The 25918-nt window shown below is 40.5% G+C and overlaps 2 protein-coding genes across 4 annotated transcripts in view; both read right to left on the bottom strand.

Annotated features, from left to right (window-relative positions):
* The window catches only part of BPHL (biphenyl hydrolase like), a 35676-nt gene extending 33172 nt beyond the window's left edge, over nt 1-2504 (bottom strand). For 2 of the 3 annotated variants that reach the window (XR_009354888.1, XM_059179132.1), the window contains exon 1: nt 2266-2504. Coding sequence is in view for 2 of the 3 variants with exons in the window: in XM_059179132.1 (XP_059035115.1) it covers nt 2266-2372 (107 nt within the window). In the remaining variant the exon portion in view is untranslated. The remainder of the gene's footprint in view (nt 1-2265) is intronic. The other variant, XM_059179133.1, reaches the window with a different exon arrangement.
* Nucleotides 2505-6095: 3591 nt separating this feature from the next.
* RIPK1 (receptor interacting serine/threonine kinase 1) overlaps nt 6096-25918 on the bottom strand; it is a gene marked incomplete at its 5' end in the record, with an annotated part of 36089 nt that continues 16266 nt past the window's right edge. Inside the window, 5 exons of the mRNA XM_059179130.1 lie at nt 6096-8215; nt 10488-10631; nt 11823-12386; nt 13258-13354; nt 23684-23760. Coding sequence (XP_059035113.1) covers nt 7929-8215; nt 10488-10631; nt 11823-12386; nt 13258-13354; nt 23684-23760 — 1169 coding nt within the window. The remainder of the gene's footprint in view (nt 8216-10487; nt 10632-11822; nt 12387-13257; nt 13355-23683; nt 23761-25918) is intronic.

Raw genomic sequence — 25918 nt, 5'->3', positions numbered from 1 at the left:
TATTTTGTATACTTATTCCAAAGTAACTAACCATCAGCTACAACAGAGTAGCAGCTACCCCTAGGGCTTGGAATTAAAAGAATTTTGATGACTTACTTTGGACCTTTTACACTGCATTACTACTAAGATAGTCAAATCTATATCAGTGCTAACTGCAGCTACCAATTAGTGAATTCTTATTATATTCCAGGCCCTTCACATTTATTGTCTCCAATGCTCAGAACAAAACTGCAAGGCACTAGGCTTAGAGAAGTTAAGTAACTTGCTCAAAGTTGTGCAGCTAGAAGTGGCAACGCAGCCACATAAAAGACCAGACTCCATGCTCTTGTTACCTCATGGGTGAACAAAGTCTTCCAAAGGGGCCCCACCTACCCTGATTGCCAGCAGAAAGAAGGTGGTGGCAGGTGCCAGGGAAAGGAGGGTCTCTGGTTCTTAGGCAGAGCATCCCAAGGTTGAACTCAAAAGACATTTTTCTTCTGGCAGGTTGTTAGGTTCTGCAAATCATCAATACTAGAACTGTACTCCATATACAACTGCAGGTATGAAAGGCTTTTTCTTTAAAATTTTATTATTATTATTATTTATTTTATTATTTTTTTTTTTAACCTTGTCCCGGAACAAACCAGTTTACAGACTACAAACTAAAAAAGAGAGTCACAGATAATAAAAAAGAGTCAGAGCTCCAAAACACAGACAAAACAAGCTTCCGGAACACAACTCAAGTGTAGGATGGGTACTGGCTGTTCAGAAGCAAAGGTTTTAAAGGGGTGTTTTCTCCTCCTTGTATTGGGCTGCAGCTTCATTTCAGGACGACCGATACCACTGCTGGTTTCCTCTGATTACATGTAATATCAAGTTGCAACTGCATTTACAAAATGGCAGTTCAAAATCCAGAGAAACCTGTCTTTCAGAGTTATGGGAAGAATGATTTGCACTGAATCGATGGGGCCTTCCTGCAACCATTAACTAACCTATCTTAACTTGGGTATTGGTATATAGTAACCTTATTTCAATCTTTCTCCAAATAGGAAACTGGATAAATTGCCACTTTTCAATGTTGATTAACACAGCTATGAACACTGGCCTATTTTTTTCCCCACCTGTATTAAGACAGTCCTGAAAGTCTAAAAGTTATAAAATAATAATAAAAAAGAACTTAAATCAAATATGAAACTCAGGGACTAGTTGATCACAACATAAAAATTTAAAGCTGGTCAGATTTTCCCCTTCTCCTTCCAAATTAAAATTTCAAATGAGACACTTCCCCATTGGATCAACTGAAGTTCTAAATGCCAGGTACCCATTTGGGATCTGGCTTTTCCTAGTTATAAACGGAACTGACCCCTCACCAGTTAACTGCATACATGCCCCGTGTACCCATGTGTGTAGTGTAGAGTAGGTGTGCAGGGAATAAAGTAGAGTAAGCCTCACGCTGCTCTAGCCACATTTTCTGCTTAGTATCTCCTGGGACCAAGGGCACCCATTTTTAAGACAGTAAGCCAGAGATTAATCTAGTTTTGTTTTGTTTTGTCTCGAAGTGTATGTGAGGATGGGGGACAGGGAGTCAGAAAAGAAAAAAAGGCAGATTCTTGGCCTTTCCGGCTACATCGGAACCTCAGAGTCAGGCCAAGGATTCTGAATTTTCCCAGGCGCTCAGGGGGATTCTTTTGCACCTTAAAATTCAAAATCAGCAAAAGAAAGAAAAAGAAAAAAAAAAAGAAAAAGGACGACGCGAAGACTTCGGACCCGAGACCCGTGACTATGAGAGCTAATAGGTCACGGACATTCTCAGGCTGGTTTTTTATATAAGAAGCATGAGAGATCAGAGCCATGAAGGTGTGAAGAGACTGGACAGAGCATCGAATAAGAATGAAGCGTCTGGAATTCTAATCTCTGGCGTGAGAGTGTCTGCGGCTAAAAGCAAATTACGTTACCTCCCTGGGTCTCTTTGGTCTGCACAGTGAAGGGCTTGAACTCCATCACCCAAGTCCTTTAAAGCTCCCGAGTCACAGAACTGAAGCCGATGCATGGCTGAAGGGCTCAGTCCCGGAGGCGCAGAGGTGGACGTTAGCTCCACCGCCTCCCGCGCACCCACCTCCGGCAGGCTCCCGGTCGCAGGGTAAAAGCCAGAAGGCGGAGACGCGGCGCTCCAGACCGCCACCTGCACCGCCCAGCCTGCCCCCAGGCTAGCGCGCTCCTCTCCCCCCGCCCCGCAGAACTTGGACCAGACCGCACGGGCTCCCGGAGGGAAGCGGGTACCATTACCCGAACGCAGCTGCAGGCCTGGCACGCGAGACCTGGTTCCCGGGCTTCAGAGCCGACAGGAGAATCCGCAGCCTCCGCAAAACCTGACTGTTTAGCGCCGCAGCCATGCTCAGAGGTGGCGCCAAGCGCGCAGGACGCCTGCGCCGGGATCCACCCACCGCCCTGGGAAGCCTCGGCTGCCCGGCGGGGGAGCAAGCCTGAGCCCCGCCCCACTTGCTGCCTGAGCCCCTCCCCACTCGCGTAGTCGCTAGGAAACACGCATGCGCCGAAGACCGCTCCGTTCGGCTGCCCGGGAACACGCATGCGCAGGGACTTCTGCCGGGACATGCTCTCATTGGTGACATTTCGCCAGTCTAAGTCTTGTCACTCCGGGGTGCTCGGCCGCGTAGCCCACTGGGTTATTCCTGACCCTTGACAGAAACTGGACTCTGGGTCCCACGGATACTACAACACAGATCGTCTTCTCTCGGGGTGCCAGCTCTGGCTCACGAGGAGCGCGTCCGAGTCGGCTCTACCTTACTCGTTGCCACGGTGACCCGCCCCTTCAAGGAGGCGAGCCCTCATCCATCCGTTCCGCCCATCTCTCGGGGAGCGGGAGGCGGGCGGCCAGGCAAGGCGGGGCTCGGGAGGGGTGGGTGGAGAAAGGGGGGTGCTCAGGCTGGCTGCTATCGGTGGGGTGAAATGCATTTGTTTCTAAGAATGTTGGGGTTAAAATTTTCCTTCATAAAATTTTTCTTCATCTCACACCCATTGGTATAGCTATTACAAAAAAAAAAAAAAAAAAAAAAAGGAAGAAAATCCAGAAAATAATAAGTATTGGCGATGATGTGGAGAAATTGGAACACTGTGCACCATGTAAAATGGTGCAGTGGCAATGGAAAGCAGTATGGTGGGTCCTCAAAAAATTATACCCAGAACTGCCATAAGATCCAGGAATTCCACTGCTGGTTATATACCCTCAAGAATTGAAAACAGTGCCTCAAAGATATTTATACACCCATGGTCATAGCGTTATTCACAACAGCGAAAAGGCGGAAAGCAACCCAAATGTCAATGGAGGGATGAAGGTATAAATGTGTGTATACATATAATGGAATACTATTCTTTAAAATGGTTGGAAATTCTGACATACGCCATAATATGGATGAACATTGAGACATGATGCTAAGTGAATACGCCAGTCATAAAAGGACCAATACTGTATGATTTCATGTGTATGAGGTAACTGGAGTAGGCAAATTCAGAGAGACAAAGTAGAAAGGTGGCTTGCCAAGGGCTGGTGGGGATGGGAGAATGGGGAGTTAGTGTCTAATGGGTGCAGAGTTTCAGTTTTGTAAGATGAGAGGCGTTCTGGAAATGGAAATGGTGGTAGTAGCAAGATGATGTGAGTGTACTTAATGCCACTTAACTATCCACTTAAGATGGTAAATTTTATTAGTATTTTATCACAAAGTGTTTTTCTTCTTCAGATCATATAATTCAAGCTTTCTAAAGGTTATAAAACATTGCCTGCATTCACAATTCAGTGGAGAAAAAACTGGAAATAACTGGCAGTTTCACCATCACTGTTTATCCTTGGCTCCAATTATTCAGGATAGCAATAGCTTCCTTGCATATGGCATTCTTTATCCTCCACAAGACTCCGCTGTTGTAATAGCAGTATCCTCACTGGCCATTTGAGTTTCTTGAGCAATAAAGGCAAGGCTGGCCTACAAATGGATTATGCAAAAATATTCTCTCAACATTAATGTGTCACATCAATTTCCCGCATAGAAGGAAAGAGAAATAATTTCAGCTGTCTACTATCATCTGACTTTAGAAACCTTTGGTGGGTCAACAATTCTTATTTTTTCCTGAGATGTTGATTTGGGATTTCTGGTCAGAGATCATGAGAGTAAAAACAATTATACAATTTTAACATGTTACCCTACCGAGAAGCAAAAGTGGTAGCACTATGAGGCTTTAGGTTATTGGTGTCACAGTTGATTTTTAAGTGCATACTTGAGAACTAGTCCTTTATGCATAACACTGTTGTACAGTTTTTTTTAAAGATTTTATTTATTTATTTGACAGACAGAGATCACAAGTAGGCAGAGAGATAGGCAGAGAGAGAGGAGGAAGCAGGCTCCCCACTGAGCAGAGAGCCCGATGAGGGGCTCGATCCCAGAACCCCGGGATCATGACCTAAGCCGAAGGCAGAGGCTTTAACCCACTGAGCCACCCAGGTGCCCCACTATCATATAGTTTTAAAAATAACTTTGTGCCGGCACCTTATGATGCATTATTTTGGTCCTCACATCAACTTTATTGCTCTATTTCTAGAAGAGAAAATTGAGGCTAAGAGAGGTTAGGAAGCAGGCCTTCTGTACCCAGCAAAAGAGTAGCAGAGGAGATTGTGGAGCCTGCTTGGCTCCACAACCTGTACTTGGATTATGTTATGGAACTCACTAGAATAACATTAGGACTTAAATGATTATTTCTTTGTGATCAGATACTTCTAAAATCTTCACCAAATAGACACCTAGTTTTGCTTTGATTTGTTCTTTTGTTGTTGTTTTCTTGACTTAAGTCCCTTGCAGTGAAATTGCACATTAACCCTGCCTGACTGCAATGGGTAAAAATCATTAATCTTTCACTTCTTACTCTTAAAACACTAAAACCTAATGGGTTAAAATAAACTTGAAATTTAAACCGTGATGTATTAAAATCAGTTTTGGCAGTTAGTAGATTTTTTTTTTTAATCCAACAAGAACAGATGTGACTAAAATAATCTTGTTGACATGGTTACGCTTGTATGGCGAGAAACCAATATTAACAATATTCCTGGCAAGGAAGTTTTTACATAAAGTCAGGTTGAGCTTGTCTTCCATTGTAGGGTCACAGCCTGCTGCTGACATAGCCCATTTTTATCTGCAACTGGCTAAGTCATTTATCTTAGTAAACACCTACTTTTATTTATATTATTGTAAGAGAAAAACCTTCATAAATAAGACACATTAAAATGTACATCGAAATACGATTTAAAACATTTTCTGGGGGCGCCTTGGTGGCTCAGTCCAAGCATCTGCCTTCAGCTCAGGTTATGATCCCAGGGTCCTGGGATGGAGCCCCACATTGGGTTCCCTGCTTGATGGGAAGCCTGCTTCTCCCTCTCCCACTCCCTGTTTGTGTTCCTGCTCTTGCTAGTTCTCTGTCAAATAAATAAAAAATATATTTTTTAAAAAATATTTAAAATTAAAAAAAATATTTAAAATTTAAAATTATAAAAATATTTAAGTTAAAAAAATAAAAAGTAAACATTTTCTGAGAAAGAAAGAACTATTCTGGAAGATCTAATGTCATATGATGGACCCCAAACACATATTGTAAGCATAGCCAAGTGGAAAAGCCACTGACTGCACAAGATTGTAAGAGCTGGGAGTGAGCATTATTTACCAGTAGAAACCTTAGGGTGTGAGTATCTTTTCTGAAGCCAAGTATGGATAGTCTTCTCATTTTGTAGTCTGTGTCATCTCACTTACTTAATTTTCTGCCCAACTGATTTTCTTGTATTGAAACTCTTTAGATATAAATTTGGCTCTTTTCAGCCCAGTTTTAAGACAGTGGGGGCTAAAGGAAAGCCTTCCGACTGTGTTTGAAAGACAGTGGGGCTGCAGGCTCTCAAGGCAGTGTGATTTCATCCTGAGATCCAAAAAGCTGTCCAGAAACTTCTCTTTTTACTATCAGCTTCCTCTTGCCTGCTAACAGAGGAGGGCGAAACGGAGAATACATATAGGAAATGCCAACCTAAGTGAAGAAGCCCAAACGGTTTCATTTATACAAACACATCATTTCAGTATTTGAGGTACAAAATTTTATTTTTAAAAGTCCATTAAAAATACCATTTTTGCCTCTAAACTTGATCATCTAATTGCTTTGGAATTTAGAGAATTTAGACACTTAGGACAGAGGTACAAGGGATACATATAGAAAAGCAGTCATCCATCCACTCCTCTCTAACAAAGCCTGGGACTCTCTCCATCCAATTTTTGTTTTGGTCTACATGACCTAATGCTATGTGGCAACAAAGTAGTGGGCCTGGATATGTATGGATAAGAGACTGAGCTTCATTACTTTGTAGCAGTGCTCTTCTCAGCTGGGGCAACTGGGCGCTTCCAAGGAGCATTCACAATGTCTCGAGACATTTTGGCTTGTCCCAACCCAGGACAGGAGGAGGGAAGAATGGCACTATTGGCTTCTAGTGGGTAGAGGACACTTTCAGACATCCGGATCCTACAGTGCTCAGGACAGCCCCCACAACAAAGAATTATCTGGCCCAAGATGCCAATAGTGCAAAGTTAAGAAATTCTGTTTTATAGTCCCACTTAAAGTGTAGAGGTGTGTGTGTGTGTGTGTGTGTGTGTGTGTGTGTATGTGTATGTGTTTGTCAGCTGGGGCTAGCGGGATTTTAGAATCAGAACCACAAAATTGTTATCAGCCCACCAGACCGTAGAATCTATTCGGATATCCCGAGGCACCATACTGCATTCATCACTCCTTCCTTCCTGGAAGGGCTGAGCACAATGACAATGACACATCCTCTCTGTTTAGCCACGTGCAGGCAATGATTCTGAATGGTTTGCTTGCCTTCAGTCTTCTAGTATTCCGGTCTGAGTATTGAGTGGGCTTTGAAAGGTTGAGTGTTAGGGGCACAATTATCAGGCTTTGAAGCACCCTTTTTTTTTTTTAAACATCACAGGTGCTCACAGAAAAAAGTGAAAATATTTCTACAATATCCTGGGGTAATCTGAGGAAGCTGCTCGACAGTGATCAGCCCTGAGGCTCCAGTCACAACCAGCTATGAAGAGATCAATACATACATGCTCCTTTCGCAGGGCACAAAAGTTGGGAAAGTATCAGAATGCTAGGAAAGAACTTAAACACTTCATTAAGAATTGATGTAGTCACCACAATTAGTAGCAATTCCTTGCAACAGCCATTGGAAAATTCTGATATTTTTGTTCTCTATTATTTTTTTTTCTGTTTTAGTACTGAAAATCCCTTCAGTTAATTTATGGAGTGGAGACTATATGTAATTCTTGAAGCCTGTACTACCTAACACAACATTTGATACTGAAGTTAAAAGATCTTATAGTTTTGGAATGAACTGTGGCTAGAATACAAAAACAAACAAACAAACATAACCAAAAAAAAAAAAAAACAAAACCCTAGTTGAAGAGAACTCACAATTTCACCATACTTTGGTTATAACAGGAGTCTATATGGAAAAGAGAGCATAAAATAAGAAGGTTGACTTTGTTTGTGTCCCCTGAATTTTTTTTTTTTCTTGCTGGAACAAAACTCCAGAAAAGTAAATGAATGGTGTTGTTGAAGGTTATGGAATGAACTGAAAGAAAATTATCTTTCTCAAACATCTCTCTCTCTTTCAAAACCCAATTAGGCTTCTTTCTGGATTGGGCCTTGGCCATTAATAGGTCTTCCTGGTTAGTAAGCTGTTTGCTGTAGATTTCTTTCCCATTCTCCAGCTATGGAATGCGGGAGATTTTCATGCAGAGAACCTATATCAGTGAGGAAAGAATTCTGCAGGATCGGAGGCAGCACACTTTCAGTGGGTTACTTACTGGCGAGGAGATGACCTCATGCTGCCATAGCCCCTCCAGGAGTTAGCTCTGGCTGATATGTACCAAATAGTTCAGGAGGTCTATTCTTGAACACTGGTGGAGCGCATAGGCCAGCTTTCCCACTGTGGCCCCCTTATTACCTTCCCTCATCTGCCACTTTTGGAGCATCTGGTAAACCTTTTCTTTTAGTCCATCTCTCTCATAGTCATGGTCAATTTCATCAATCTGAGGTTCAGTGAAGCCCAGCTTACGGGCACAGTTTTTCCATTGCTTTCCCAGATTTTCCCTGACTGGGTCCAGATGTTTGTCAGTCAGACTAGTGATATTTTCTGCCAAACAGAAAAGAGAAGAAGGTATCAGGCTATAATCCATTTGAACATTCTAGTTTCAAAAACCCATATAAAGAGTATCGGGAGACAGTAAAATAAAGATAACTTCTTAATTATGAGTTGTTGACCCATGAGGTGATACTTTATGTTTCTGGAAGCCCATCTGGGGTGTTTATGTGAAGACAATAGAGAACCTCTTCCTCCTAGCAGATTCCTCTCTGAGCCACAGCTGATGGCTTTGGGAATGAAAGCCCAGCTTGGCTATGAAGCTGTTCTATACATCCTTATCCAGTGGCCCTGTTAATATCAGACCTTCCTGATGTGAAGAGGGAAAAACACCATTTTTGTTCCTTTTCGTATTGTCTACCTATATCTGGCCAGAATCAAGGTCATCCAACTCTCGATCCCCTGCACCCAACAATTCACTTTCCTCTTAGGGAAGCCAAGACCATCAAGGGTGAACTCATTCAATTACACTGCCTTCCCTTGTCTTTTAAGGAATGAAGTATCTACTTTTCAAGGTCTGTTTTGGGACTCTTCTCTCCTCTACCCTAAGTGCTATCTTCTCTTCTCCTACAGCCATACCCTCGCTTTCTACTGGTCCCTTCTCCTTAGGCCTTCATAAAAATAACAAAAAGAAACTAAAGTATAAAACCACCACCACACACATTTTCCTTGATCCTCAGCCCACCCCAATAACCAAATATAAGGAAAAAGACATTTCATTCCTGCTCTACTCCCCCACCACCATCTCCCATTCTTTTCTTAGCACCCCACAATGCAGCTTCTGTTACCACCACTGGATGGCAGCAGTCCAAAAACCTCCCAAGATATTTGCCAAGTTTTGTCAATACCTCTCTGGGAGAGGGACCCTGGTTTCATCAGATTCTCAAAGGAACCTGTGTCACCTGAAAACTTAGGAACCTCCTCTCGGGTGCCTGGGTGGCTCAGTGGGTTAAGCCGCTGCCTTTGGCTCAGGTCATGATCTCAGGGTCCTGGGATCAAGTCCCGCATCAGGCTCTCTGCTCAGCAGGGAGCCTGCTTCCTCCTCTCTCTCTGCCTGCCTCTCTGCCTACTTGTGATCTCTCTCTGTCAAATAAATAAACAAAATCTTTTAAAAAAAAAAAAAAAAAAGGAACCTCCTCTCTACGGCGGCCTAGTCTTCAATTGGATTAGGCTGGGGATTGGTAAACGATGGCCTGTGGGCCAAATCTGGCCTGCTGCCTGTTTTTGTAAATAAATTTGTATTAGAGGGCACCTGGGTGGCTCAGTGGGTTAGGCCTCTGCCCTTGGCTCAGGTCATGATCCCAGGGTTCTGGGATCAAGCCCTACATCGGGCTCTCTGCTCATCGGGGAGCCTGCTTCCTCCACTCTCTCTCTGCCTGCATCTCTGCCTGCTTGTGATCTGTCTGTCAAATAAACAAAATCTTAATAAATAAATAAATAAATAAATAAATTTGTATTAGAACACAGCCATGTACATATGCACTTATCGTCTGTGACTGCTGTTCACTACAATGTCAGCTGAGTAGTTGCAACAGAGACCTCAGAGCCAGTGAAACCTAAAATATTTACTATCCAGTAAATATGATAGAAACATTTTACCAATCCTGGGGTTAATCTTAAGACCAGGTTCTTAAATCCTGTTGTTTGGGCCTCATGCCTGTGTTCCTCCCCCCTCCCACCCCCACCTTTGTGTTTTGGGATTAATGTTATGAGTGGAACCCTATAAGACTTACATATAAGTTACATAGTTACATAAGTTACATGTAAGTTACATAGTGGAACCCTCTAAGAGAAAGCTCTCTTGTTTTTATTACAGAGGTGCTGTTGAGGGCATAGTCTTCTATCTTCTGACAAGATAGAAGACTATTCCTTCTTTGATGAGATCGGAGGGAGCTGCCTCTCCCAGGTCTAAGTAGTGATATTGATCCTGATGATGATGGTGATGATGATGGTGATGATGATGGTGATGAGTTCAACACTTTCATAGACCTTACTACGTGCCAGGCAGTGTTCTAAGCTCCTTATACATATTGACTCATTTAATTTTCTTAACAAATCAGTTAATTAGATATTGTAATAATAAACATAATAAATATAAATAAATCACAAAGGAATTATACAGAAATTACAGAGACATGTTATAGAGAAAACATGGGGCAACTTTCAGGGAGAATAATCAGGGAAATTTCAGGATTCCACAATACCCCTCTAAACAAGTACGAAAGTTCAAGGCTGCTAGACAACAGGTCCTTAAAGGAAATCTTACCAAAGATATCGTGGTACTTAGCAGCTGGCTCTTCTTTAAAGTTCATGTCCAGTGGCACTGAACTCATTCCACTAATCTCCATGTAATTATGGTCTCCAATCTGAATGCCAGCACTGTTGCGTATGGAACATTTCACAGACTCATCTGAAAGGAGTGAAACACACAGCTAAGTATAGCTAGATCGAAAGCAAGAGAAATAAATACAACATGGTAAAAGGGCAGAGCTTTACTCCAGACATATATTAAATTCTTTATCCTATGCCAACCTTTGAAATTTTCTTCTTTAAAATGTAGCTGAACCAACCTCACATCCATCAGGACAACTACTATAAAAAACAAAACAACAAACAAAGTAACAAGCATGTGGATGAACTGGAATCCCTGTGTGCGGCTGGTGGGAATACAAAATGGTGTGGTAAACAGTATGGAGGTTCCTCAAAAATTAAAAACAGAATTAGCTTAAGATCCAGCAATTCCACCTCTGGGTATCTACCCCAAAGGAACTAAGTGCAGGGCCTCGAACAGATATTTATACACCCATATCGATAGCAGCATTATTCACAAGAGCCAAAAAGTGGAAGTCACCAGTGTCCATCAACAGAGGAACAGATAAACAAAATGTGTTATATACTGACAATGGAATATTATTCAGCCTTCAAAAGGAAGGAAATTCTCACGCATGTTACAACATGGATGAACCTTTAGGACACTGTGCTCAGTGAAATAAGCCAGTCACAAGAGGACAAAGACTGTATGATTCCACTTACATGACGTACCCCAGAGTAGTCAAATTCATAAAGATGCAAAGTAGAATGCTGACTACCAGGGGCTAGAGGGAGGGGAAAGGGGAGTTAGTGTCTGATGAGTACAGAGTCTCAGTTTGGGAAGATGAAAAGAGCTCTGGAGATAAATGGTGGGGACGGTAGCCCAACATTTTGCTTTCATCACAAATGGTGGTCTTTGAGTTCTATAAGATAAAAATTAAAATATCCAAGACTTCTTTCTTAACCTTCAGAAAACAGCAAGCAAGTAAAAGAACTCAAGCAGTGACCTTCACTTCCATCAGAGATTGGGTATAATGGGTATAACTGTGATGCAGATTATAGAAGAAGATACCTACTGGTTACAAGGACTTGTAACCCAATACTTGTGGGCAGCTCCAATGAATCCCACCCAAACTGAGGCCAAGTGATCTCATGGAGACTATCTATAGTTGCATACTGCATCTGGTAGCTGAAGGCCACAAGCAACTCACCCTTGTCAACTTACAGTCTACAAGAGAGCTTTATTTTCAGAAACATTTTTTAAAAATGGTGTAGCTAAAAAACTGCTTACCTCTTGATGGGAAGGAGCCGAATGAAAGGGTGGGTGTGTTTCCCAGTAGGTTGGTCTCAGGCACTGGAGTTTTATGCACACTTGGCATATGGTTTGGATTTGGCCCATACCAAGCTCTTGAACTTGCTGCTCCCAGATCCTGTGGTCTTGTTCCAAAAGAGAATGGATTGTTCAATCCATTGTTCCAGTACAGTACTTGGGGTTGGCTGGTTGGCCCTGTTGGTTGGTGTAGTGCATTACCAGGACTGGTTGCACTAGAGTAAGGAAGGCCTACTCCTGGATTCTGAACATTCTCATAAGGTTTTGGCTGTGCAAAAGGGTCATGGGAGACCCTTCGTCTCCTTTCCTCCTCTCTATTATAAATCACATTCTGTCTGAGTGGTTTTGTCTGCCTGTCCATGCGGCTGCCATGAAGATGGTAGTTGGCTTCCTCCTGGAGTTTACTCTGCAAGCTGAGCTGATTCTCCTCCTGCTGGTTCTCTAGGGAGGGAGCAAACCAGGACTCCTCCACGGGACCTATCCCAAGTCCCTGGGAACTGTGCAGTGAGCTGGGCTGTTCTGGGGCTGAAAAGAAATGATCAGCATTGGAAAGAGTTTCATAAGGCAACAAGAAGTAAAATAAAAGCTGAGCACCATCACACATCTGTATCTCAAAATAAAATACTGAAACCTTTGACAACAAATAAAAAAGCATTTACTTGATGGTCCTCTTCCTATAAGCTATATAGGTAATTTGTAGAAGTCCCTGCATGGTGGTGAAAGAGTGCTGGAGAAATTTTAACAGGCAACAAACGTGAGTTTCATGGGAATGACCAAGGAAGAAAGGGACTTGTTTTGTAGCAGAGAAGGTGGCTGTCTCCTTGGTGTGATGCAGGGCTACAAAATGAGAACAGGAGCAGCTTGGTGTTTAGTACTTCCCATGGGTTCTTTTATTCTTTAAAAGCCCTGTAAGAGTAGGAGCAATTATTATCATGATTTGATGGACAGGGTTTACAAGAGGTTAATTTGCCTTAGAACAGATAGCTAATAAGTGGTTTCAATATCTTATACTCTGTTTTTCCTTTTGTTATAATGAAAAAAGTATCCCTCCTTGAATCTGAGATCAACTTCTCTGCTTGTTCTCTGGATCTATTATCCCTGACCTCAAGGACCTCAAGGACACATGTCCCCTCTTGTTCCTGAGCCGTCGCTTTCTCCCTATCTGGTATATTAGGCCTCTTAGGTTCAGGATGCTTTGTGATTTTGGTGAATACACTGTTATTTAGTATTTCAAATATATGTATATTACTCCCAAATACATTATAAATTCCTTTAAGGCAGGGCCTAAATTTTATAGCTTCTTCTGTTTCTTTACAGTCATGAAGAGTATTTTCTAGAAGAGAGTGAATGCATGAACAAGCAAGTGAATACATTACTTTCAATCATAGGATGTTACCTGAATTTGACCTGCTTGGAGGTATTGCTGTACAGTCAATCTGGAGAGAATGCATTCTCTTCACAAATGAACTCTGGTCTGGGTCTGGATACTGTTTCTGTAATTAACAGCATAAATGTATACTTTAGTATAAATAGTAGAAAATAGTTCCAGAAAATTCTTATAAGAAAAATGAATCTTTTCAAATGGTAGAGATTTCATATAGCTCTTACAAGGAATAAAGCTTTTTTAAAAAATAAACTTTTCCCCCCCAAATATCCAAAACAAGCTTAAAAAGAAGAACGAATTTGGAGGGTTCAAACTTCCTGATTTCAAAACTTACTATAAGACTACAGTTATCGAAAAAGTGTGGTATTGGTCTAAGGACAGGCAGAGACCAATGGAAGATAATAGAGAACCCAGAAATAAACCGGTGCATAGCCCACTGATTTTCAGCAAGGGTACCAAGACCATGCAATGGCAGAGCACAGTATATCCACACCTAAAAGAATGAAGCTGGACCCTTACCCTTAATACATACAAAAATTAACTCACATGGACCAAAGACTGAAGCTTAAGTGCCCAAACCATATAAACATTAGGAGAAAACATAGGGGAAATGATTCATGACATTCAATTTGACAATAATTTCTCAGATAGGACACCAAAAACATAGGCAACAAAATAAAAATAAATAAATGCGACTACATCAAAATTAAAACCTCTGTGCATCAACGGACACTATCAAGAGAGTGAAAAGATAACCCACAGAATAGGAGAAAAATATCTGAAATCATATATCTCTGATAGGGGATGAATATCCAGATTATATAAAGAATTCGTGCAATTCAACAATAAAACATAAATAACCCAATTCAAAAATGACCAAAGGATTTGACTAAACATTTCTCTAAAGAAGATATACAAATGGCACATGAAAAAAGACTCAACATCATGAGTCATTAGGAAAATACTCATCAAAACCATCATGTAAGATATATATGACTTCACACTCATTAGAATGGCTATTATTTCAAAAACAAGACAAAACCCAGAGAATGTACAGTCTTTTTGAGAATGTAGAGAAACTGGAACCTGGTGCATTGCAGGTGGAATGTAAAATGGCAGGGCCATTATAGAAAACAATTTGATGGGTCCTCAAAAGTTAAACATAGTATTATCACACAATGTAGCAATCTGCTCTTATGTATATACCCAAAACAACTGAATGGAAGAGCTCAAAAAAAAATTGTACACCAATGTTTCATAGCAGCATTATTCATAGATAAAAGGTAGAAACAAATCAGTATCCATCACAGTTGAATCAATAATCAAACTGTGATAAACACATAAAATGTAGAATTATTCAGTTTTAAAAAGGACTGAAGCTCTAACACAGGCTACAAAATGGATGAACCTTGAAAACATTATGCTTGGTGAAACAGGGTAAACACAAAAATACAAATATTGTCTGATCCCCATGTCTGTAAGGTACCTAGAAGAGGCAAATTCATAGACAGAAACTGGAATTAAGCATTCCCAGGGGCTGGAAACCCTTATTTTATAGGAATTGAGTTTCTGTTTGGGATTTTTAAAAATGGATACTAGCAGTGTTTGTACAAGATTGTGAGTGTACTTAATGCTACTGAATTGTACACTTAAAAATGGGTATGATGGTGGGTGCCTGGGTGGTGTGGTCTTTTAAGCGACTGACTCTTGGTTTCAGTTCAGGTCGTGATCTCCATGCATGAGATCGAGCCCTGTGTCAGTCTCTACTGTCAGCACCCAGTCAGCTTAAGACTCTCTCCCTCTCCTTCTGCCCTCCCCCATCATGTGCACACACATATTCTCTAAAATAAATAAATCGTTTAAAAAGAAAAGAAAAAAATGGGTAAGGTAGCAAGTTTTATGCTACATATATTTTACCAAAATATAAAAAAGTAGAAAAAGAGGGTGCCTGGGTGGCTCAGTTAGGCTCAGGTCATGATCCCAGAGTCCTGGGATTGAGTCCTGCATTGGGCTCCCAGCCCCATGGGAAGTCTACTTCTCCCTCTGACCTTCTCCCCTCTCATGCTCTTTCTCACTGTCCGTCTCCCAAATAAATAAATAAAATCTTAAAAAAAAAAAGGAGATAAATTCTTTTTTGCTATAAAAGTGGTATTATCCATTATTGAAAATATAGAAAAGATACAGAATTATATTTAAAAAGAAACTACATTTACTGCCTCCATTTCAAGCACAAAATTAACATTTTGGTATTTCCTTTAAGTTTTTTTCTTAGTCATATTTTCATTTTGTTTTAATATGTAGTGTTTCTGTTAGTCTTCAGTTTTAAATTTTTCTAAGTTCTATTGTGATTTCCTTTTTGATCCACAGGGCATTTAAAAATATATTTCTTGGGACACCTGGGTGGCTCAGTCAGTTAAGCCACTGCCTTCTGCTCAGGTCATGATCCCGGGGTCCTGGGATCAAGTCCCACACAGGGCTCTTAGCTCAGCAGGGAGCCTGCTTCTCTCTCTGCCTCTTCCTGCCACTCTGCGTCCTTGTGCACGCTCTCTCTCTCTGACAAATAAATAAATAAAATATTTAAAAAATATATTTCTTAACTTCTAATCACACGAGATTTTCTAATTTTAAGATAACTAAAATAAAATTGGAGCATAACTAAATAACTAAATCAGAGTATAACTAAAATAGAATCAGAGAAAATTCTTTATATGATTACCATCTTTTATTTTTTTATTTGTTTTTTAAACATTTTATTTATTTATTTGACAGACAGAGATCACAAGTAGGCAGAGAGGCAGGCAGAGAAAGGGGAGAAAGCAGGCTCCCTGCTGAGCAGAGAGCCCAATGTGGAGCTTGATCCCAGGACCCTGAGATCATGACCTGAGCCAAAGGCAGAGGCTTAAACCCACTGAGTCACCCAGATGCCCCATGATTACAATCTTTTTAAATTGGTTGATAATTGTTTTATTTCCCAAGACATGGTCAATTGTAAAGTATGTTCTGTATGTTCCTGAAAAGCCTTTAAAAGTAAGCATTCTGCAGTTATTAAATGCAGCGTTTTATTTATTTCCATTCAGTCAAATGTTAATCATGTTCTTCAAATTTTCTATATCCTTACTAATTTTTTTGTCCATTTGTTCTATCAGTAAGAAATCTGTATTAAAATCTCCAATTTGTCTATTTCTCCTTTGAGTTTTGTCAAGTTTTGCTTTGTATATATTGAAACCATGTTATTAAGGGCATATACATATTTAAAGCTGCTATTACCTTCCTGGTGAATTGAACTTTTTATCATTATGAAATATTCCTGACTACTATGGTAATGCTTTTTAGCTTTAGGGACTATCTGTCCTTCCTGATGGCCTTTGGATGCCCAAGAATAGTTTCCATTGGATACCTCTCCTTTTGGAGTAGGTATCCCTCAAAAGTGGTAATTCTTGACTCATTTTGTATCTTGATTTTAAAACTCCATATACCTGTCTGTTTTATTTACTGTAGTCTTCCCCTCATGATTATAGCAGCATGTTGCTGTAAGACTTATGCCAGCAACTTGTTTCCTAAGTATGCATGTAGGGAAGGTCTTTGCTTCTCTTACTTAGCTGTTAACAACCTTTGACATACCTCTTGGGCCTCAGACACCAAATCCACTTCAGGTTGAGGCAGATTTGGCTCCCATCTGTTGCTTAGTGTGAGGGAACCAGGGGGAGGAGCCAACACTTGTAACTGTGTTAGGTTAGCATTTTCTTTTTCCTGTGACTTATTCATTTATTTTTTTTCTGTTTTTTAATTTTTTTTTAATTTTTTATATTTTATAAACATATATTTTTATCCCCAGGGGTACAGGTCTGTGAATCGCCAGGTTTACACACTTCACAGCACTCACCAAAGCATATACCCTCCTCAATGTCCATAACCCCACCCCGCTTCTCCCAACCCCTCTCCCCCCAGCAACCCTCAGTTTGTTTTGTGAGATTAAGAGTCATTTATGGTTTGTCTCCCTCCCGATCCCATCTTGTTTCATTGACTCTTTTCCTACCCACTTAAGCCCCCATGTTCCATCACCACTTCCTCGTATCAGGGAGATCATATGATTGTTGTCTTTCTCTGCCTGACTTATTTCGCTAAGCATGATACGCTCTAGTTCCATAAATGTTGTCGCAAATGGCAAGATTTCATTTCTTTTGATGGCTGCATAGTATTCCATTGTGTATATATACCACATCTTCTTGATCCATTCATCTGTTGATGGACATCTAGGTTCTTTCCATAGTTTGGCTATTGTGGACATTGCTGCTATAAACATTCGAGTGCACGTGCCCCTTCATATCACTACGTTTGTATCTTTAGGATAAATACCCAGTAGTGCAATTGCTGGGTCATAGGGCAGTTCTATTTTCAACATTTTGAGGAACCTCCATCCTGTTTTCCAGAGTGGTTGCACCAGCTTGCATTCCCACCAACAGTGTAGGAGGGTTCCCCTTTCTCCGCATCCTCGCCAGCATCTGTCATTTCCTGACTTGTTGATTTTAGCCATTCTGACTGGTGTGAGGTGATATCCATTGTGGTTTTGATTTGTATTTCCCTGATGCTGAGTGATATGGAGCACTTTTTCATGTGTCTGTTGGCCATCTGGATGTCTTCTTTGCAGAAATGTCTCTTCCTGTCCTCTGCCCATTTCTTGATTGGACTATTTGTTCTTTGGGTGTTGAGTTTGCTAAGTTCTTTATAGATTTTGGACACTAGTCCTTTATCTGATATGTCATTTGCAAATATCTTCTCCCATTCTGTCAGTTGTCTTTTGATTTTGTTAACTGTTTCCTTTGCTGTGCAAAAGCTTTTGATCTTGATGAAATCCCAATAGTTCATTTTTGCCCTTGCTTCCCTTGCCTTTGGCGATGTTCCTAGGAAGATGTTGCTGCAGCTGAGGTCCAAGAGGTTGCTGCCTGTGTTCTCCTCAAGGATTTTGATGGATTCCTTTCGCACATTGAGGTCCTTCATCCATTTTGAGTCTATTTTCATGTGTGGTGTAAGGAAATGGTCCAATTTCATTTTTCTGCATGTGGCTGTCCAGTTTTCCCAACACCATTTATTGAAGAGGCTGTCTTTTTTCCATTGGACATTCTTTCCTGCTTTGTCGAAGATTAGTTGACTGTAGAGTTGAGGGTCTATTTCTGGGCTCTCTATTCTGTTCCATTGATCTATGTGTCTGATTTTGTGCCAGTACCATGCTGTCTTGATGATGACAGCTTTGTAATAGAGCTTGAAGTCTGGAATTGTGATGCCACCAACTTCGGCTTTCTTTTTCAATATCCCTTTGGCTATTCGAGGTCTTTTCTGGTTCCATATAAATTTTAGAATTATTTGTTCCATTTCTTTGAAAAAGATGGATGGTACTTTGATAGGAATTGCATTAAATGTGTAGATTGCTTTAGGTAGCATAGACATTTTCACAATATTTATTCTTCCAATCCAGGGGCATGGAACATTTCTCCATTTCTTTGTGTCTTCCTCAATTTCTTTCATGAGTACTTTATAGTTTTCTGAATAAAGATTCTGTGCCTCTTTGGTTAGGTTTATTCCTAGGTATCTTATGGTTTTGGGTGCAATTGTAAATGGGATTGACTCCTTAATTTCTCTTTCTTCTGTCTTGTTGTTGGTGTAGAGAAATGCAACTGATTTCTGTGCATTGATTTTATATCCTGACACTTTACGGAATTCCTGTACAAGTTCTAGCAGTTTTGGAGTGGAGTCTTTTGGGTTTTCCACATATAGTATCATATCATCTGTGAAGAGTGATAATTTGACTTCTTTGCCAATTTAGATGCCTTTAATTTCCTTTTGTTGTCTGATTGCTGAGGCTAGGACTTCTAGTACTATGTAGAATAGCAGTGGTGATAATGGACATCCCTGCCGTGTTCCTGACCTTAGCGGAAAAGCTTTCAGTTTTTCTCCATTGAGAATGATATTTGTGGTTGGTTTTTCATAAATGGCTTTGATGATATTGAGGTATGTGTCCTCTATCCCTACACTTTGAAGAGTTTTGATCAGGAAGGGATGCTGTACTTTGTCAAATGCTTTTTCAGCATCTATTGAGAGTATCATATGGTTCTTATTCTTTCTTTTACTGATGTGTTGTATCACTTTAACTGATTTGTGGATGTTGAACCAACCTTGCAGCCCTGGAATAAATCCCACTTGGTCGTGGTGAATAATCCTTTTAATGTACTGTTGGATCCTATTGGCTAGTATTTTGGTGAGAATTTTCGCATCTGTGTTCATCAAGGATATTGGTCTATAGCTCTCTTTTTTGATGGGATCCTTGTCTGGTTTTGGGATCAAGGTGATGCTGGCCTCATAAAATGAGTTTGGAAGTTTTCCTTCCATTTCTATTTTTTGGAACAGTTTCAGGAGAATAGGGATTAGTTCTTTTTTAAAATTTTGGTAGAATTCCCCCGGGAAGCCGTCTGGCCCTGGACTTTTGTTTGTTTGGAGAGTTTTAATGACTGTTTCAATCTCCTTACTGGTTATGGGTCTGTTCAGGCTTTCTATTTCTTCCTGGTTCAGTTGTGGTAGTTTATATGTTTCTAGGAATGCATCCATTTCTTCCAGATTGTCAAATTTGTTGGCGTAGAGTTGCTCATAGTATGTTCTTATAATACTTTGTATTTCTTTGATGTTAGTTGTGATCTCTCCTCTTTCATTCATAATTTTATTTATTTGGGTCCTTTCTCTTTTCTTTTTGATAAGTCTGGCCAGGGGTTTATCAATTTTATTAATTCTTTCAAAGAACCACCTCCTAGTTTCGTTGATTTGCTCTATTCTTTTTTTGGTTTCTATTTCATTGATTTCTGCTCTGATCTTTATGATTTCTCTTCTCCTGCTGGGCTTAGGGTTTCTTTCTTGTTCCTTCTCCATCTCCTTTAGGTGTAGGGTTAGGTTGTGTACCTGAGACCTTTCTTGTTTCTTGAGAAAGGCTTGTACCGCTATATATTTTCCTCTCAGGAATGCCTTTGTTGTGTCCTACAGATTTTGAACTGTTGTATTTTCATTATCATTTGTTTCCATGATTTTTTTCAATTCTTCTTTAATTTCCCGGTTGACCCATTCATTCTTTAGAAGGATTTCTCCATGTATTTGGGTTCTTTCCAAACTTCCTCTTGTGGTTGAGTTCTAGCTTCAGAGCATTGTAGTCTGAAAATATGCAGGGAATGACCCCAATCTTTTGATACCGGTTGAGTCCTGATTTAGGACCGAGGATGTGATCTATTCTGGAGAATGTTCCATGTGCACTAGAGAATAATTTGTATTTTGTTGCTTTGGGATGAAATGTTCTGACTATATCTGTGATGTCCATCTGGTCCAGTGTGTCGTTTAAGGCCTTTATTTCCTTGTGGATCTTTTGCTTGGATGATCTGTCCATTTCAGTGAGGGGGGTGTTAAAGTCCCCTACTATTATTGTATTATTCTTGATGTGTTTCTTTGATTTTGTTACTAATTTGTTTATATAGTTGGCTTCTCCCACGTTGGGGGCATAGATATTTAAAATTGTTAGATCTTCTTGTTGGACAGATCCTTTGAGTATGATATAGTGTCCTTCCTCATCTCTTATTATAGTCTTTGGCTTAAAATCTAATAGATCTGATATAAGGATTGACACTCCTGCTTTCTTCTGATGTCCATTAGCATGGTAAATTCTTTTCCACCCCCTCACTTTAAATCTGGAGGTGTCTTCGGGCTTAAAATGAGTTTCTTGGAGGCAACATATAGATGGGTTTTGTTTTTTTATCCATTCTGATACCCTGTGTCTTTTGATTGGGGCATTTAGCCCATGAACATTCAGGGTAACTATTGAGAGATATGAATTTAGTGCCATTGTATTGCCTGTAAGGTGACTATTACTGTATATTGTCTCTGTTCCTTACTGATCTACCACTTGTAGGCTCTCTCTTTGTTTAGAGAACCCCTTTCAATATTTCCTGTAGAGCTGGTTTGGCGTTTGCAAATTCTTTCAGTTGTTGTTTGTCCTGGAAGCTTTTAATCTCTCCTTCTATTTTCAATGATAGCCTAGCTGGATATAGTATTCTTGGCTGCATGTTTTTCTCGTTTAGTGCTCTGAAAATATCATGCCAGCTCTTTCTGGCCTGCCAGGTCTCTGTGGATAAGTCAGCTGCCAATCTAATATTTTTAGCATTGTATGTTACAGACTTCTTTTCCCGGGGTGCTTTCAGTTTTTTCTCTTTGTCACTAAGACTTGTAAATTTTACTATTAGGTGACGGGGTGTGGGCCTATTCTTATTGATTTTGAGGGGCGTTCTCTGAACCTCCTGAATTTTGATGCTCGTTCCCTTTGCCATATTGGGGAAATTCTCCCCAATAATTCTCTCCAGTATACCTTCTGCTCCCCTCTCTCTTTCTTCTTCTTCTGGAATCCCAATTATTCTAATGTTGTTTCGTCTTATGGTGTCACTTATCTCTCGAATTCTCCCCTCGTGTTCCAGTAGCTTTGTACCTCTTTTGCTCAGCTTCTTTATTCTCTGTCATTTTGTCTTCTATATCACTAATTCTTTCTTCTGCCTCATTTATCCTAGCAGTGAGAGCCTCCATTTTTTATTGCACCTCAATAATAGCTTTTTTGATTTCAACTTGGTTAGATTTTAGTTCTTTTATTTCTCCAGAAAGGGCTTTTATATCTCCCGAAAGGGTTTCTCTAATATCTTCCATGCCTTTTTCGAGCCCAGCTAGAACCTTGAGAATTGTCATTCGGAACTCTAGATCTGACATATTACCAATGTCTGTATTGGTACTTCGGTACTGCCTCTTGTTCTTTTTTTTGTGGTGAATTTTTCCTTCCTGTCATTTTGTCCAGATAAGAGTATATGAAGGAGCAAGTAAAATACTAAAAGGGTGGCAACAACCCCAGGAAAATATGCTTTAACCAAATCAGAAGAGATCCCAAATCGTGAGGGGGGAGAAAGGGGATAAAAAGAGGTTCAAAAAGAAAGAAAGAAAAACAAGAAAAAGAAAAAAAAAAGAAAAGAAAAGAATTTAAAAAAGAAAATGAATAAAGAAAAATATAAAAAAGAAAAATATATATATTAGATAAACTAGTTAAAAAACGTTAAAAAAGAAAAGGGTAAAAGTTAAAAAAATTTTAGCAGAAAAAGAGAAAAAAAATGAAAAAGAAAAAATTAAATTAACTGCAAGACTAAAATAATCACAGGAAGAAAGCCATGAGTTCCATGCTTTGCTTTCTCCTCCTCTGGAATTCTGCTGCTCTCCTTGGTATTGAAACCTCACTCCTTGGTAGGTGAACTTGGTCTTGGCTGGATTTATTGTTGATCTTCTGGGGGAGGGGCCTGATGTAGTGATTCTCAAGTGTCTTTGCCCCAGGCGGAATTGCACCGCCCTTACCAGGGGCCGGGCTGAGTAATACGGGCTGAGTAATCCGCTCGGGTTTGCTTTCAGGAGCTTTTGTTCCCTGAGCGCTTTCTGTAGAGTTCCGGAGGACGGGACTACAGATGGCGGCCTCCTGGTCTCTGGCCCGGAGGAGCCGAGAGCCTGGGGCCCCACTCCTCAGTGCGCCCTCAGAGAACAGCGCCCAGCTACTCCCGTCTGCCTGACCTCCGGCCGCGCTCCAAGCTCACCGAGCCTGCGACCGGTTCAAGGTAACCCCGAGCTGTGAGCTTACTGTCGGCTCTGTCTCTGTAGCTGGCTTTCCCGTTTCAATACCCGCAAGCTCTGTGACACTCAGACACCCCCGATCCTTCTGTGACCCTGCGGGACCTGAGGCCACGCTGACCCCGCGTGGGCTTCACCCCAGTTTAGCCTCTGGAGCAATGTCCCTCAGCGGAACAGACTTTTAAAAGTCCTGATTTTGTGCTCCGTTGCTCCGCCGCTTGCCGGGAGCCGGCCCCTTCCCCCGGGGTCTATCTTCCCGTCGCTTTGGATTTACTTTTCCTCCAGTCCTACCTTTCAGAAAGTGGTTGTTTTTCTGTTTCCAGAATTGCTGTTCTTCTTCTCTTAGATCTGCCGATGGATTTGCAGGTGTTTGCAATCTTTAGATAAGCTATCTAGCTGATCTCCTGCTAGCTGAAGTAGTCTCAGCCTGCTACTTCTCCGCCATCTTGACTCCTCCCGGGTTAGCATTTTCTTTTTCTGTTCTATGACTCAGCAAATATAATTCTGTTGGCTTTCTGTCATTCAAGAATTCCTCAAAATGACCAATCCACCTATGGTACTTTTAATTCTATTCCAGTGAATGGGTCCAATATGCCAACTTGATGATTTCTGTATAAAATTGCTAATTTTGTTACAAGTGGTTATCAAGCTCGCTTACCTCAAAGCTTGGTAACAAATTATATTGCTTTGATTTTCAAGATTGATAATATATATGCTTTAATATGTTGTTAATGCATTGAGTACCTGCTAGGTTACCTACCTTTAAACTTGTCACATCGTCTTCTACATTTTCTTCTAATTGATCTACATAAAAAGGCCTAAATTTTTCTTCAAGGCCTGTATTAAAAAAATAGTACTTTAAACTTCTTAGGTATTTTCTAAAGTAAAATTTAAATATTAGTAATCTATTATCTTTGAATTACTTACCTTAATCTGTGGACAGAGCAGTAAAACAAAATTTTAATGCCAGATCACTAACTTACATGAAGAGACTAATAAGCCTAATAACTAGGGGTACAGAAGGAGGGACAAAATAACACTGGAAACCAGGAGATGCTGCCTAATAGCATGTTTCTGCAGCTGTAACACAAAATCCTATCTAATATAAATTCCTCTCCAAGTCAACAGGGGTGGACAGACTGTTTGTTTCTCTCTCTCTGGAATCAGAATTATTATAGGACAGAATACTTAGTATAGGGATTTGATATAAAGACTTAAAAGCTGCTAGTCTTAAAAGAAAAAGGCAACTTCCACTTTCAGGAAGATGGAGTAGACATACTTTTCCTCATTTCTCCCTCTAAGCACAAGAACCCCCTTGATATCACACATGAAAACAAACATAAAAAAGAGTCTGAAAGGAGGAAAGGAAAGAGCAAACCAACTAGGGACTTTGGGATCGGAAAGACATGGTGATGACTTCACCAGGATTTCTTTTTGCCTCTAAGATCCCAGACAAGGAAGCTGACAACAAAACAATAAAAACAAAACAAAACAAACAAACAAACAAAAAACCCCTAACAAAAACCTGCTCTTTCTAGCCAAAGGACAAAGCAAGGGGTAGCCTAGGAAGACAGAAGACCTTTAGTCAATAACCATTCTCCAGCCAAATATCACAGAAAACACTGTGGCTCCACTCTTAACTCACCAGCAAAGGCCAAGTAAGGAGACCTAAGACTTCCAACCTCATGCAACAGTAACAGGATACTCCAATACCCCCCCAGGGTGATGTCAGAGAAGGCCAAATGGGAAACCAGGGCTACCCTTCCTGCCAGATGGTAACGAGCCCCTCCACTCCACGGTATCAATGGACTATGAGCGTAAACTGGACTCAAAACCTTACTTTGCAGTAATAAGGCACTCCCACCCATTCTAATGGAGAAGTGTCAGGAGAGGCCCCACAGGGAGTCACAACTTTCACATCCACTGCAGTGTCCGTAGAGACCAGGTGGACTCCCCTGGAACTTCCGCCCTGACCAGTACAAATAAAGAGCCCCCGCCCCAACTCAGGTGTCAACAGGGCTCAGTAGAAAACCTGGACTTCTACCTGTCAAACAGGGTGGCAGCGCCTTCCATTGCCAAAGCCATGTCAGAAATGGCCAGGTAAAAGAGAAAGCTTGAAGAAGATCCAGAATTTCCTAACATTATATGAAAATGTACAAGTTTCAAAAGAAAAATCACTCATCACACTAAGGACAAGGAAGATCTAAAACTGAAGGTAAAAAGACAATCAATAGATCCCAATGCCAAGATACCAGAGATAGTAAAATTCACTGTTTAAAACTTTTTAAACAGCCACGATACAAATGCTTCAATAAGCAATTACAAATAAGCTTAAAACAAATGAAAAAAGAGGGACACCTAGGTGGCTCAGTCAGTTAAGTGGTTGCCTTCGGCTCAAGTCATGACCTCAGAACCCTGGGATCAAGTCCCCCATTGGGCTTCCTGCTCAGCAGGGAGCCTGCCTCTCCTTCTGCCCACCATTCCCCTTCTTATGCTCTCTCTCTCTTTCTCTCTCTCTATCAAATAAATAATCTTAAAAAAAATAGGAAGTCTTAAGAAAGAAACAAGATATAAAAGAAAGTTCAATGAGATTTTTGAACTGAAAAATATAGTAAACCAAAATGGATGAGTTCAACAGCAGAATAAAGGGGAAAAGGACAATCAGTCAGCTGAAAAACAGAATGAAAGAAATAAACCAACCTGATCAAGAGAAAGAAAATAAACTGTGGGAAAAAAAGTGTAGAGAGCCTCAGGGACAAGTGAAACTATAACATAAGATCTAGCATTTTTGTTATCCCTATCTCAGAAACGATAAAGACTGAAAAAAGTACTCTAAGAGATAATGGCTGAAAGCTTCTCAAATTTAGGAAGAGACATACACCTATAGATTCAAAAATCAAAACAAAACTCAAACAGAATAAACCCAAACAAATTCATACCAAGACCAATAATAATTAAACCTCTGAAAGATAAAGAATAAGTTGTGAAAGCACCC

This window comes from Mustela lutreola, chromosome 6, assembly GCF_030435805.1.
Source record: "Mustela lutreola isolate mMusLut2 chromosome 6, mMusLut2.pri, whole genome shotgun sequence".
NCBI classification, from domain to species: Eukaryota; Metazoa; Chordata; class Mammalia; order Carnivora; family Mustelidae; genus Mustela; species Mustela lutreola.
The sequence above is the reverse complement of the archived record's forward strand: the minus strand, read 5'-3'. Positions and strand labels throughout refer to the sequence as shown.